The sequence below is a fragment of the Heloderma suspectum genome, chromosome 2 (genome assembly GCF_057233095.1).
Source record: "Heloderma suspectum isolate Gila_16-S chromosome 2, 16-S_ref, whole genome shotgun sequence".
Classification (NCBI taxonomy): domain Eukaryota; kingdom Metazoa; phylum Chordata; class Lepidosauria; order Squamata; family Helodermatidae; genus Heloderma; species Heloderma suspectum.
This window is the reverse complement of record NC_139459.1, coordinates 153104251-153118269: the sequence shown is the minus strand read 5'-3', so window position 1 is coordinate 153118269 and position 14019 is coordinate 153104251. Positions and strand designations below refer to the sequence as shown.

The 14019-nt window shown below is 44.2% G+C and overlaps 1 protein-coding gene across 1 annotated transcript in view; it reads left to right on the top strand.

Annotated features, from left to right (window-relative positions):
• CASR (calcium sensing receptor) overlaps positions 1-14019 on the top strand; it is an 87377-nt gene that overhangs the window by 70769 nt on the left and 2589 nt on the right. Inside the window, exons 4-5 of the mRNA XM_084835250.1 lie at positions 8968-9198; positions 13178-13301. Coding sequence (XP_084691376.1) covers positions 8968-9198; positions 13178-13301 — 355 coding nt within the window. The remainder of the gene's footprint in view (positions 1-8967; positions 9199-13177; positions 13302-14019) is intronic.

Here is a 14019-nt window from a genome sequence, read left to right as displayed (position 1 = left end):
GGAGGATCATGTATGCTGCCTTGAGTTCCTTGGACGAAAAAAGGCGGGATATAAATGCAATAAATAAATAAATAAGCTGAAATTTTGCAACAAGAAGCTCATGATCTGAGCCACAGTCAGCCCCAGATCTTGTTTTTACTGACTGTATGGAGCTTCTCCATCTTTGGCTGCAAAATACATAATCAATCTGATTTCGATATTGACCATCTGGTGATGTCCATGTGTAGAGTCGCCTCTTGTGCTGTTGGAAAAGCGTGTTTGCTATGATCAGCATGTTCTCTTGGCAAAACTCTATTAGCCTTTGTCCTGCTTCATTTTGTACACCAAGGCCATGGTTGCCTGTTATCCCAGTGATTTCTTGACTTCCTACTTTAGCATTCCAATCCCCTATGATGAAAAGGACATCTTTTTTTGGTGTCAGTTCTAGAAGGTGTTGTAGGTCTTCATAGAACCGATCAACCTCAGCTTCTTCGGCCTCAGTGGTTGGGGCATAGACTTGAATTACTGTGATGTTGAATGGTTTGCCTTGGATTTGTACTGAGATCATTCTGTTGTTTTTGAGATTGTACCCCAGTACTGATTTTCCCACCCTTTTGTTGACTATGAGTGCTACTCCATTTCTTCTAAGGGATTCTTGCCCACAGTAATAGATACGATGTTCACCTGAATTAAATGCTTGTCCATTTTAGTTCGCTGATTCCCAAGATGTTGATGTTCAATCTTACCATCTCATGTTTGACCACCTCCAGCTTACCTTGATTCATTGATCTGACATTGCAGGTTCCTAAACAATATTGTTCTTTACAGCATCGGATTTTCTTTTCACCACCAGACACACATCTGCAGCTGAGTGTCCTTTCGGCTTTGGCCCAGCTGCTTCACTCTTTCTGGCGCTACTTGGAAATTCCCTCTGCTCTTCCCCAGTCATATATTGGACACCTTCCGACCTGAGGGGCTCATCTTCCGGCGTCATCTCTTTTAGCCTTGTGATACGTTCCATGAGGTTTTCTTGGCAGGAATACTGGAGTGGGTTGCCATTTCCTTCTCCAGTGGACCACATTTTGTCAGAACTCTCCGCCATGACCTGTCCGTCTTGGATGGCCCTGCACGGCATAGCTTATAGCTTCACTGAGTTATGGAAGCCCCTTCGCCACAATGAGGCAGTGATCCATGATGTGTCCCTGGTAGATTCATCCAATTTGTTTACCAAGAACAAGAGGAGGCAGAGAGCTGGTCCAACATGATTTTATTCTGCAGAATAAGGCAACCTTTGGGGCTAACGCACCAACAAAGATGGAAACCAAATAATGTGATCCAGAAGCTTATATACACAAAGTCTTTGGGGGCTGTCTTACATCTGCTCTCTACTAATTTCTTTGTAATTTTAGTAGTAGTAGTAGTAGTAGTAGTATTTTAAAAAAAGTACAACAACAACAGAAGCACAACAACAATACACATACACTAAAATATCTCTTAAGATTGTAAGATATCTACCTTTGGCTCCCCTTACACAACAAATGCTTATTATTATTATTCTCTAGTTCTTGTGTTAGTTGTATATCATACATTGAGTTCACAGACATTATCTCCTTTCTCCTAATTTTAACAACAACAGAAAAAAAGAGAATCAACCATCTCGAAGTTCAAAATCCACATACACAGGTATCATTTTTCTCTATTTCTTGTACAAATTCTATAAAAGGTTTCCAATCTAACATAAATTTAGATGTTGACCCTTCTTTAATTATAATAGTAAGTTTTGCCATCTCTGCCAGTTCCATCATTTTCATGGTCCACTCACTCACAGCTGGTATTGTTTCATTCTTCCACTTTTGTGCATACAATAACCTTGCAGCCGTTGTCATATAGAGAAAGAGGGTTCCCCCTTCTCTTCTACATGTTTATCTGTTAGTCCCAATAAAAAATTTCTGGCTTTAGTTCTATAGTAGTCTTTAATATTCTTTGAGCTAAAGACTGTATTCATTTCCAAAATGTTTTAGCTTTTTTTACAAGTCCACCATAAATGATAAAACGTTCCCTCTTGGTCTTCACGTCTCCAACATTTTCCAGAAACACCTTTATACATTTTAGACAATTTAAACAGTGACATATACCATCTATACATCATCTTATAAAAATTATCTTTAAGACTTGTACATAAAGTAAATTTTAAATCTTTTCCTCACATATTTTCCCACTCTTCCATTGATATGTTATGACCAACATTTTGTGCCCATTTTATCATACAATCTTTTACTTGTTCATCCTCTGTCTCATACTGTAACAGTAATTTATACAGTTTAGCAATAACATGTTCATCATTTGTACACAGTGCTGTTTCAATGGTTTCAGTGCTGTTTTCCCCTTCATGGATCACTGCCTTGTTGTGGCGAAGGGGCTTGCGTAACTCAGTGAAGCCATAAGCTATGCCGTGCAGGGCCACCCAAGACGGACAGGTCATGGCAGAGAGTTTTGACAAAATGTGGTCCACTGGAGAAGGAAATGGCAACCCACTGCAGTATTCTTGCCAAGAAAACCCCATGGAACGTATCACAAGGCTAAAAGATATGACGCCGGAAGATGAGCCCCTCAGGTCGGAAGGTGTCCAATATGCTACTGGGGAAGAGCAGAGGGAATTTCCAAGTAGCGCCAGAAAGAGTGAAGCGGCTGGGCCAAACCCAAAAGGACACTCAGCTGTGGATGTGTCTGGTGGTGAAAAGAAAATCCGATGCTGTAAAGAACAATATTGTTTAGGAACCTGGAATGTCAGATCAATGAATCAAGGTAAGCTGGAGGTGGTCAAACATGAGATGGCAAGATTGAACATCGACATCTTGGGAATCAGTGAACTAAAATGGACAGGCATGGGCGAATTTAATTCAGGTGACCATCATATCTACTATTGTGGGCAAGAATCCCTTAGAAGAAATGGAGTAGCACTCATAGTCAACAAAAGGGTGGGAAAAGCAGTACTGGGGTACAATCTTAAAAATGATAGAATGACCTCAGTACGAATCCAAGGCAAACCATTCAACATCACAGTAATTCAAGTCTATGCCCCAACCACTGAGGCCGAAGAAGCTGAGGTTGATCGGTTCTATGAAGACCTACAACACCTTCTAGAACTAACACCAAAAAAAGATGTCCTCTTCATCATAGGGGATTGGAATGCTAAAGTAGGAAGTCAAGAAATCACCGGGATAACAGGCAGGCATGGCCTTGGTGTACAAAATGAAGCAGGACAAAAGCTAATAGAGTTTTGCCAAGAGAACACGTTGATCATAGCAAACACTCTTTTCCAACAGCACAAGAGGCGACTCTACACATGGACGTCACCAGATGGTCAATATCGAAATCAGATTGATTATGTCCTTTGCAGCCAAAGATGGAGAAGCTCCATACAGTCAGTAAAAACAAGACCTGGAGCTGACTGTGGCTCAGATCATGAGCTTCTTGTTGCAAAATTTCAGCTTAAATTGAAGAACGTCGGGAAAACCACTAAACCATTCAGGTATGACCTAAATCATATCCCTGATGAATATACAGTGGAGGTGAGGAATAGATTTCAGGGATTAGACCTGATAGACAGAGTGCCTGAGGAACTATGGACGGAGGTCCGTAACATTGTTCAGGAGGCAGCAACGAAATCCATCCCAAAGAAAAAGAAATGCAAGAAAGCCAAGTGGCTGTCTGATGAGGCTTTACAAGTAGCTGAGGAAAGAAGGGAAGCGAAAAGCAAGGGAGAAAGGGGAAGATATACCCAACTGAATGCAGAGTTCCAGAGAATAGCAAAGAGAGACAAGAAGGCCTTCTTAAATGAACAATGCAAAGAAATCGAGGAAAACAACAGAATGGGAAAGACTAGAGACCTCTTCAAGAAAATTGGAGATCTCAAGGGAACGTTTTGTGCAAAGACGGGCATGATAAAGGACAAAGAAGGCAGGGACCTAACAGAAGCAGATGAGATTAAGAAGAGGTGGCAAGAATACACAGAAGAACTATACAGGAAAGATCTGAATGTCCCTGATAACCATGAGAGTGCGGTCACTGAACTTGAGCCGGACATCCTCGAGAGTGAAGTCAAGTGGGCCTTAGGAAGCATTAGTAATAACAAAGCTAGCGGAGATGACAGTATTCCAGCTGAGCTATTTAAAATCCTAAAAGATGATGCTGTTAAAGTGCTGCATTCAATATGCCAACAAATCTGGAACACTCAACAGTGGCCACAAGACTGGAAAAGGTCAGTTTACATTCCAATTCCAAAGAAGGGCAATGCCAAAGAGTGTTCAAACTACTGTACAATTGCGCTCATTTCACATGCCAGCAAGGTGATGCTCAAAATCCTACAAGCTAGGCTTCAGCAGTATGCGAACCGAGAACTACCGGAAGTACAAGCTGGGTTTAGAAGAGGCAGAGGAACTAGAGATCAAATCGCCAACCTTCGCTGCATCATGGAGAAAGCAAGAGAATTCCAGAAAAACGTCTATTTCTGTTTCATTGACTACGCTAAAGCCTTTGATTGTGTGGATCACAATAAACTGTGGCAAATTCTTAAAGTGATGGGAGTACCAGACCACCTTACCTGTCTGCTGAGAAACCTGTACGAGGGTCAAGAAGCAACAGTAAGAACCAGACATGGAACAACCGATTGGTTCAAAATTGGGAAAGGAGTACGACAAGGCTGCATATTGTCACCCTGCTTATTTAACTTATATGCAGAGTACATCATGAGAAATGCCGGGTTGGATGAATCAGAGGTCGGAATTAAGATTGCCGGGAGAATTATCAACAACCTCCGATATGCAGACGATACCACCCTAATGGCAGAAAGTGAAGAGGATCTCAAGAGCCTCTTGTTGAGGGTGAAAGAGGAGAGTGCAAAAGCTGGTTTGAAACTCAACATTAAAAAAACGAAGATCATGGCATGTGGCCCCATCACTTCCTGGCATATAGAAGGGGAAGAAATGGAAGCAGTGACAGATTTTACTTTCTTGGGCTCCAAGATCACCGCAGACGGTGACTGTAGCCATGAAATTAAAAGACGCTTGCTCCTTGGGAGGAAAGCTATGGCCAACCTAGACAGCATAGTAAGAAGCAGAGACATCACCTTGCCGACAAAGGTCCGTCTAATCAAAGCTATGGTTTTCCCAGTAGTAATGTATGGCTGTGAGAGCTGGACTATAAGGAAGGCTGAGCGCCAAAGAATTGATGCTTTCGAACTGTGGTGCTGGAGAAGACTCTTACGAGTCCCCTGGACTGCAAGGAGGTCAAATCAGTCCATCCTAAAGGAAATCAACCCTGAGTGCTCATTGGAAGGACAGATACTGAAGCTGAAGCTCCAATATTTTGGCCACCTAATGCGAAGAGAAAACTCCCTGGAAAAGACCCTGATGCTGGGAAAGACTGAAGGCAAAAGGAGAAGGGGACGGCAGAGGATGAGATGGCTAGATAGCATCACGGATGCAATGAATATGAACTTGAGCATGCTCCGGGAGAGAGCGCAGGACAGGAAGGCCTGGCGTGCTATGGTCCATGCGGTCACGAACAGTCGGACACAACTGAACGACTGAACAACAACAACAAAGCTGTTTCAAACTCAGATTCTGTTTGTTCAAATCCACCCTTTTTCTCATCTATTTTAAACCTTTCTTTAAGTTGCAAATATGAAAACCACTGACATACATGACCTTCTTCCAATAGCGTTCCCTTGATTTTAACTTAAATGCCCCTTGTGACAGTTCCAGTAAATCATTATATCTTATCCATTTATGCATACTATCAAATTCTCTTCTATGCATTGCTTCTTGTGAAGATATCCAACGTGGTATTTTTTGATAGAACCTTAATTTATATTTATTCAAAATTCTTAATTCAGCCCTTCTTATATAGTGATTATTAAAATCTACATTCACTTTTGTTTTATCGTACCACAAATAACCATGCCACCCTTATCTCAATTCATGTCCTTCTAGTTCTAAAAGTCTTCTATTTTTCAACGACAGCCATTCCTTCATCCACATCAAGCAGCAGGCAGAAAAGTAGGTTTTAAAATCTGGTAATCCCAAGCCACCTCTTTCCTTTGCATCTTTTAAGATTTTTATTTTAACTCTCATTTTTTTTGCTTGCCCCATAAACTTCGTTATATCTCTCTGCCACTGCTTAAAAGGTAACTCCAATGTAATAATGGGTATCATTCGAAACAAAAACAACATTCTAGGTAATACATTCATTTTGATCGTTGCAATTCTTCTAAAAAATGATAGTTGTAATTTTTCCCATTTTAATAGGTCTTGTTTAATTTCATTCCACACTTTAACATAGTTATTTTGAAAAAGCATAAAATTCATATTTGTCAAAAGGACTCCCAAATATTTAACTTTCTTCTCAATTTGGAAGTCAGTCTTATCCATCAACTTTTTTTTTTCTTGAACATTCATATTCTCATTTTTTCCCCCTTTTCTCTGTCCTGAATCTGCCACTGACCTAAGGCTCTCATTAAGGGAAGAAAGAAAAATTAAACATCTCTTTGGCTGCAAATTGCAATACACATTACCTGGAAAAGTCACACTGACTGAACTCAGTGGGGCTTATTTATTAATTGCACTGCTGCACTTTCTCTACTCCATATAATTTTATAAACCTCCCTCCTTTATTTGCCTTTCTTCTAAATGAAATAGCCCAAACATTGAAGCCTTTGCTTGTGCACAGTAATGTGTCAGGATTGATTCTGAGCATATGGAGATAGCAGTTCAGATTCAGAAGGGGAACAGCCAGAACTGGGGGAGGCATCTTCCCAAGCAAGTTCAGATATGGATAGGTGTGCTTCTCAGGATGCTAGCACTCAGATGGCTGGGCCTGAAGCCCCTCCCCTCAACAAACAAACCAGTGGGTTAAAAGATCAGCCTGATTAGCACCTAGGGATGTCACTTGCCAAGGTTCAGTTCCCCCCTCCCAACTCCTCCTGTCCCCCTCCCTTCTCTAGCAAGTTGTTACATTTGCTCAGACAGGCTGTCTGGGTTTCAGAATTGTCCAAAGCGATCTGAAGTGCTTCAGATCTCTCCGACCCGCTTTGGACCACTCTGGACCTGATTCGCACCAAAGCTGTCTGAATCACCCCGATTCACTTCAGAATTCGGGAGTCAGACCGAAGTGGTGCACAGCCCTACTTTAAACCCATCTCAGAGTCCCCTGCTCTCTGAAGTGAGGTGGGTTGTGGCTGACCAGAGGGCCTTTTCATTTGTGGCATCCAGTATGTGTAATGCTCCTCCCAGGGAGCCTATCCTAGCACTGCATGTAGTATTCTTTTGGAGCCAGGTGAACATCTTTTCATTTAACCCAGGCTTTCCAACTTTTCAATTGGCTTTCCAACTGGCTTTCATCTCATGTATGTACTCAGTGTTTATCACTCTGGTAGGGATTTACTGTTCAACCCTTTTTTATACTGGTTTTTATTTCATTTTAACTTGATATGCTTTTATTTCAATTGTGGGCCCTCCTAGGAGTTTTGTTAAGCTGAAGAGTGGCATAAACATGCTATAAACCTGGGGGCTCCAACATGGTGACCATGGGCACCAAGGTGCCCTCAGAACTTCCTTTGGGCCTGCAAAGCCCCTTAAATATTTTATTAAAACATTTTATTTTTAAAAAATCACGTGGTAGCCGAGGGATGCTTCAAAGCCAAGTAATCGTAGAGGCATTCTCAGGAAATGAAGATGGCAGCTGGAGGTCACCACTTGGCTTTGAAGTGTCCCCTAACCACCTGTTAAATCTGAAATAAAAAACAAGGGCCCTGCTGCTGCCTGGTAAACTTGGGGTGGCAGAAGCAATCGGGAGGGTGATTGTGGAGGGACTGGGGGTAGCAGGCAATCATAGGGGGACGAGGCACTTGGGGCTTGGATGCAGAAGGGCAAGGGGGCAATCATGGGGTTGGCAGGGTGATTGAGGGTTGTCAGCAGGTGGGCAAGGCAATTGTGTGTATGTGTTTCCTGTCTGTGGGATGGGTGGATGTGTTTTCCATGTGCTTGCCATGTAGTGGTGGTGGGGGGATATTTGGGGAAAACTGATTTGGAGTGATCCTCTTATTAATGTGGGTTCAAAGTGAGGAAATTTGTATTTTGAGCACACATGCACCCTCCATATCGGGAATCTCCCACATCACTCACTATGCATGTGTCAGGGTGGAAACTGAGCCAATAGAGCCCCAGAGCAGTTCTGATTCTGAGGAGGAACAGAAATCTGTGGGAGAGGAGCGCGCTCATCTCTCACAAGCACAGCAGCTGGCAGAGATTCCTCCTGCCAGCATTCCTGGGATAGATAGTGACCCTGGCAGTGAGAGAGCGCTGAAGGGGGGCTTGCTGGACGCTCAGCACAGACACAGGGGGCGACGACAGATGGAGGGTGCCGAAAGGAGGCGTAACGCCCGTTTGGCGCACAAGCAATGGTCACATCCCAAGGACCCAAGGGAAAGAGGGAGGTTCTCTCCCTAGCCCATAAGTTCAGGGTCTTCCCATGATTCTCCTTCAAACGGGGACCAGCTGCCTTACCTGGAGCTTAGGCTACTCTGCTATCTTTCCCCATTGCTGTTCCTTGCTTTGGCGCTAGCGACTAGTATTCTGAAAGAGTCATAAAGTAATAAAGGAATAAAGTCTTGGAAAGAATTCCTCGTCGTCTGTGTCCTGAGTTGGCTATTGGTGGGGACTGCAAGAGGCAGCTAGGGTGCTCCTGACAGCATGATGATGTCATCACACATCAGTTTGAAAAAGGAATTATAATTAACATTATCAAAAGACCAACGCGTGAAGAGCATTTCACAAGTAGAAATATTCCAGTAGCCACTAGTTCTGTTTCTACCTTATTTCAGACACTTTATGGCTGTTACTTTTGACACAGAAGGGTTTGTCCTCTTCGAGTGATGCCATTATCACAGTGATAGTAGGCTTTAGCGTGTCTCTGTATCTTCCTCTCTAGGTACTGAAGCATCTGCGGCATTTGAACTTCGTCAATAATATGGGGGAGCAAGTGGATTTTGATGAATCTGGGGGCCTAATAGGAAATTACTCAATTATCAATTGGCACCTGTCACCAGAGGATGGCTCCATTGTATTTGAAGAGGTTGGACACTATAATGTTTATGCCAAGAAAGGAGAGAGGCTGTTTATCAATGAAAACAAGATTCTGTGGAGTGGATTCTCCAAGGAGGTAAGAGACACCAGTCACCTGGAACCTATAAATCAGTATATACCATCCTTTTCCACATGGATCCACAAACTTTGGTAGGAATTCTTTCCTACAGTCAGTGAGGCTCTGCTTTCTTATTTCCTGCTGTGCAGAAGCAATGCAAATGCATCCTTCCTGTACCTGCTGTCAGGTCAGGATATTTTATAGTCAGTGCTGGCTCCAGGTTTGTGAAGGCCCTTATGCAACACACTCTCAATGGGCCCCCTCTCTCATCAAGTCTACCTTCTCACCACCATCATCACCAGCACCTCATCCTCCATCTCATCATGGCCACCACTTTCTTCCTTCATAGGTAGAGAGCCAGTGGGCAAGTAGGCAGCGGCATCTCCTGCCCCTCCTTCTCGCCACCACTGTTGCCTGGGCCAGAGAAAGAGGCAGGTGAACAAGTAGGTTGCAATGATGGAGAGAAGAAACAAATCCAGGGTCTGATCAGTGGGGCCCTCCTAGGGTGTGGGTCCTTGGCAGGTACCCAGTCATGTGTACTCTTGACACCGCCCCTGTTTGTAGTGGAGGAGCAGCAGGCAAGCGTGTGCGTGTGCATGTGTGTTTCTAGCAACTCCTGCTCTCCAGCCTATCACACTGATGCTGCATCCCACTGCAGGATGCAAGCCGGCACCACTTTGAAAGAAGCACTCTCTGTCTCTTCACGTTGCTGGTGGCTTTTTTGGGGGAGGGGGCAAATTATGACTCTTGTGGTGAAGTGTACTGGATGCTCTCCCTGCTGGTCACCAGAATTAGATTTCCAATTGCCTCTGGAGAATTTGTGGACACAGTTTTTCTCAGTACACTTCATGAAGATCAAAGCTGTTGCTTAAACAGGCCTATTTGTTTTTAAAGTTAGAACTAACATCTTCTATACATTCCAGCTCAGACATTTCATAATTTTCACATGGACTTCGGAGAAAAAAACTGTCCTTTCTAAATTGCTCTATTAGATACAGCCATTTTTAATGACACAACCAGTTTGTGACTGCTGCTATCCCTCTGACTCAGACACGGCCATCCAAGGATCATGCTGCTGGAGCATGATGATTCTTCTTCATCATGACTTTCTGTTCTTTTCAGACATTGCACTCCAACAAGATGTTAGTACTCATGTCAGGAAAATCGTATTTTCCCAGTATTCCAAACCCAATTTGTTCTGGCTGGCTAGTGCTTCTATTGCCATTTTGAATGCTGTACAGTTTGCGGTTGTATGAGTGTCATGCAGTACAAACCTGTGTATGTTTACTCAAGAGTAAGCCTGCCTGTGTTCAGTGGGAGTAGGATTCCCACCTCAATCCCATTCATCCTGATGGGATTGAGTCTACTGGAGGCCAGTAGGGCAATTTTGTGACTTCTATCTGCCTGAGGCCCCTCCCATGAGGTCCTTTTGTGTGCCTTTCTAGCCCAGCTCCTTTTCATTGGTCTCCTGTGCCTGGTGGAAGAATGCCTTCCAAGTTCCAACCCATTTGGCTTTTCTGTAGGACCTTTCAAAACAGCCATTTTCAACATGGTGATAGCAAACCAAGTATTTTGCCCAACAATTCAAAATATGAAATAATTATGTTTGGAAATGACACATTTTAGACTTGATGGTAAGTTTCTGGACTCTCAGTAACTTGTTATTTTCAAATGCATTGTAAAATATTGGTAGGCTTACACATTTTATTTATTGGGATCAACAGAGAAACATAAGGAGACAAATGAAGCTTGTAGCTGTGCCTTTTAAGCTTGTTAGACTCTGTGCCCTTCCTCCCTCTCAGTCTCAGCAGTGCTTTCAAAGGAACACACACACACACGTTGTTGTTTCCTTGTTATTTATTAGCTAATTAAAGGCACAATCGTATGTTTGTGTTGGAGCGTCCGACATTTCCAAAGGCCCGCTGAGTTCCTGCCAGCATGGTGGAAATCAGCAAGGAGTGGTGGTGTTTGGTGCTTTTCCTCCATTTTTTTTCTTACCATTTCCCTCCCATTGTGAGCAACGGCAGGTGAATGATTTAGACTAGCTCCTGGGCTGGTTTAAACGTTCCCTGTGTTCAGGGTGTAGCTGGGGGCTGGGAGAGCCTCCCCTGCTCCACCCATGCCATGCCCACCATCCTCCACCTTTACCCCCTCTTGGAGAGGTGAGAGGCATGGATCTTTCCACAAGGACAGGGAAAGAGATTGGCTCTCCTCCTCCAAGGGCAAAGAGTTCTGATTTACCTTATGGCCCCTGGGACGCTGTCTCAGGGACCATAGGATTGCCCTGGATCGTACTTAAGTTTTGTTATGCATGATTGACAGATTTTCACAGCATTTGAAAGGAAAAACCTTTATGGGATTTTCAGATGCTAAGAACTGTCACCGACTAGACCACCCATTCAAAAGTCAGCAATTTTGACTTCTGCCTCCATCTTGTGGCTGTTCAGCATACGTGCAAGATCTGCTGTTAATGTGTCAGTTCCCTGCAAAACTACAGCAAGGATTACTAGAATGGTGCACACCATAGATTTTAAATGTGTTCACTCTCTAACACAACATAAGTGTAGCATGTTGAATATGTCAACCTGATACTGTCTTTGAGAGCTATATCACTGTGGAATGTTCTTGCCACTAGCAGTAGAAATAATTACTTGCCACTATTAGATGTTGACAGATAGTATGCATATACACCATTATTCTAACCCCAAATTCACATAAACAACATCCTTGCATTTCATCACTGAAATGAGTTGGGACTTTAAGGTCTTACCCGGTGGCGATACACCTCATATAGCAGAGGAGAGAGCGCACACACTTCCTTTCTCCCCCTTCTCCACTCAGGGCCCCTGGTGTGCATAAGCCTGATCAATGTGATTTGTCTCCCATTTTTTGAGGCAGCTTCTCAGTGTCCCAGAAGGGACCATCCCTGACCCACCTTTTCTAAGGAGCAGCAGCCACCACCACCAGCCCGTTCTCTTTGGCTAGTGCTAGGGCCTCTAAAATAGTGACCATGGGCAATGGGGGGGGGCAATTGTGGAGATAGCAAGGTGATAGGGGTGAGTGGGCAGAGTGGCAGGGCAATTGTTGGAGGAGAACAACCCCAAGCCTGTCTTGTACTCAGATTCTGGGGCAAGTTACTTGTATTTCAGCTCCACTATTTTGCCTTCTGTGAAATGGGTTTTTTGAGACTGGCCATGCCCACCATGACAGCCATTTTGTGAACAGGCGTGTCCTCTCTCTCTCTCTCTCTCTCTCTCTCACACACACACACACACACACACACAGAGAGAGAGAGAGAGAGAGAGAGAGAGAACAGCCATTTTATGATGGTGCTCACAGCACAGTCTGAAAATTCCTAATTTGCCCACTGGCCCAAAAAGGTTAGGGATGTCCGGACTAGTGGTAAGGACTGAGCCCCCTTTGATGGGGCTCCCTCATTGACACTATACCACCACCTGTGTCAGCAGCAATTCCTCCTGACATCTACCACACAGAGGAAGTGGCGGCGGCAGCAGCTCCTCCTTGCCATTCCTGTAGCCCCCCACTCACTTGCCCAGGCAAGCAAGCTGGTGGCAACAGATGCAAAAAGCAGCCACTGCACACTTGTCTGCCCCCCCTCTGGCCGCTGCTGCTCCTAGTCACCATGGCTGCTCACTTGCCCATTTGGGCAGATGAGCGACCGGCCATGGCAGGAAAGAGCAGCTGTCCTAGCTACCACCTGCCTTCTCCCCCTGTGCAAAGAAGAGGGACCACCAGTCCCAAAGACACTGGCGTCTAGCAGCAGAGGGGCCTGGCATTGCCTGGAGCGCCTTGACTCACACATTACATGCCATGCTCAGCGGATCGGAGGGGTATGTGGTCACTCCGCCACTGCTGGAGGAGGATCACTACCAGATAAGAACTAGACCTGAGCACCTGTATCTAGGATTTAATACTCTGCCCGTGTGCCTGATGATCATGCCCCCTGGATTTAATGAGATTGTTTTTATTCCTTCAGGTGCCGTTCTCTAATTGCAGCAGAGACTGCCTGCCAGGCACAAGGAAAGGCATTATTGAGGGAGAGCCCACATGTTGTTTTGAATGCGTAGAATGCACCGATGGGGAGATCAGTGATGAGACAGGTATGGTCTAGTGCTGAGGAGAAAAAGCTGTGCTCTCTTCTGCTCAGAGACATTTCCCGAGATGGGGTGAGAAATCACGCTTTGAGATTCCCTACTGATAGGGGACCACAATGAACATGTTTTGGGAAATTGCTTCATACTGATGTCACCCCTGAGCCATTGAATGTTTACAGAGGTTTGTTCTCAGTTTTGTCACAGAATAGAAATTCAGCCTCTGAGAGAATCGAGTTGCCTCCTTGAGGGAAGTTCATTAATTCCACATTACACAGAAACAATATAGGAAAGAAAGGCTTGTTTGTAGTAGCAGAAACTACAGTACATCACAGCTCTTGGACATTTTGTTTGCAATGCCTACTCCTGCAGGCCTAGTTCTCACTGAGTGGTAGCCTGTTTTCTGGGGTGTACACCTCCAGAGTGTGGGTGAGGACTTGCATGATGAAATCCTCCCCCTGAAAAAGAGAATCCTACAGACAGAAAACTAGCCTGTCAGGTAGAATTCTACTTAGAACCCTTCTCCCTAACATCTAGTTAACTATGGGGAGGGAGGAGAATTTTTTTTAGACACGGGATGACTACTTCATTGAGAAAGCCAGGAACTGTCTTGCAGCTGGTTGGAATTCCAACTCCACATTTGTGGTTCCAAGTAAGGAAGGGGAACAATTAATAAAAGAAGAGGGTTTCCTCTTATTAGCTAGAACCAGTCCCCGGGTCCCCGAGT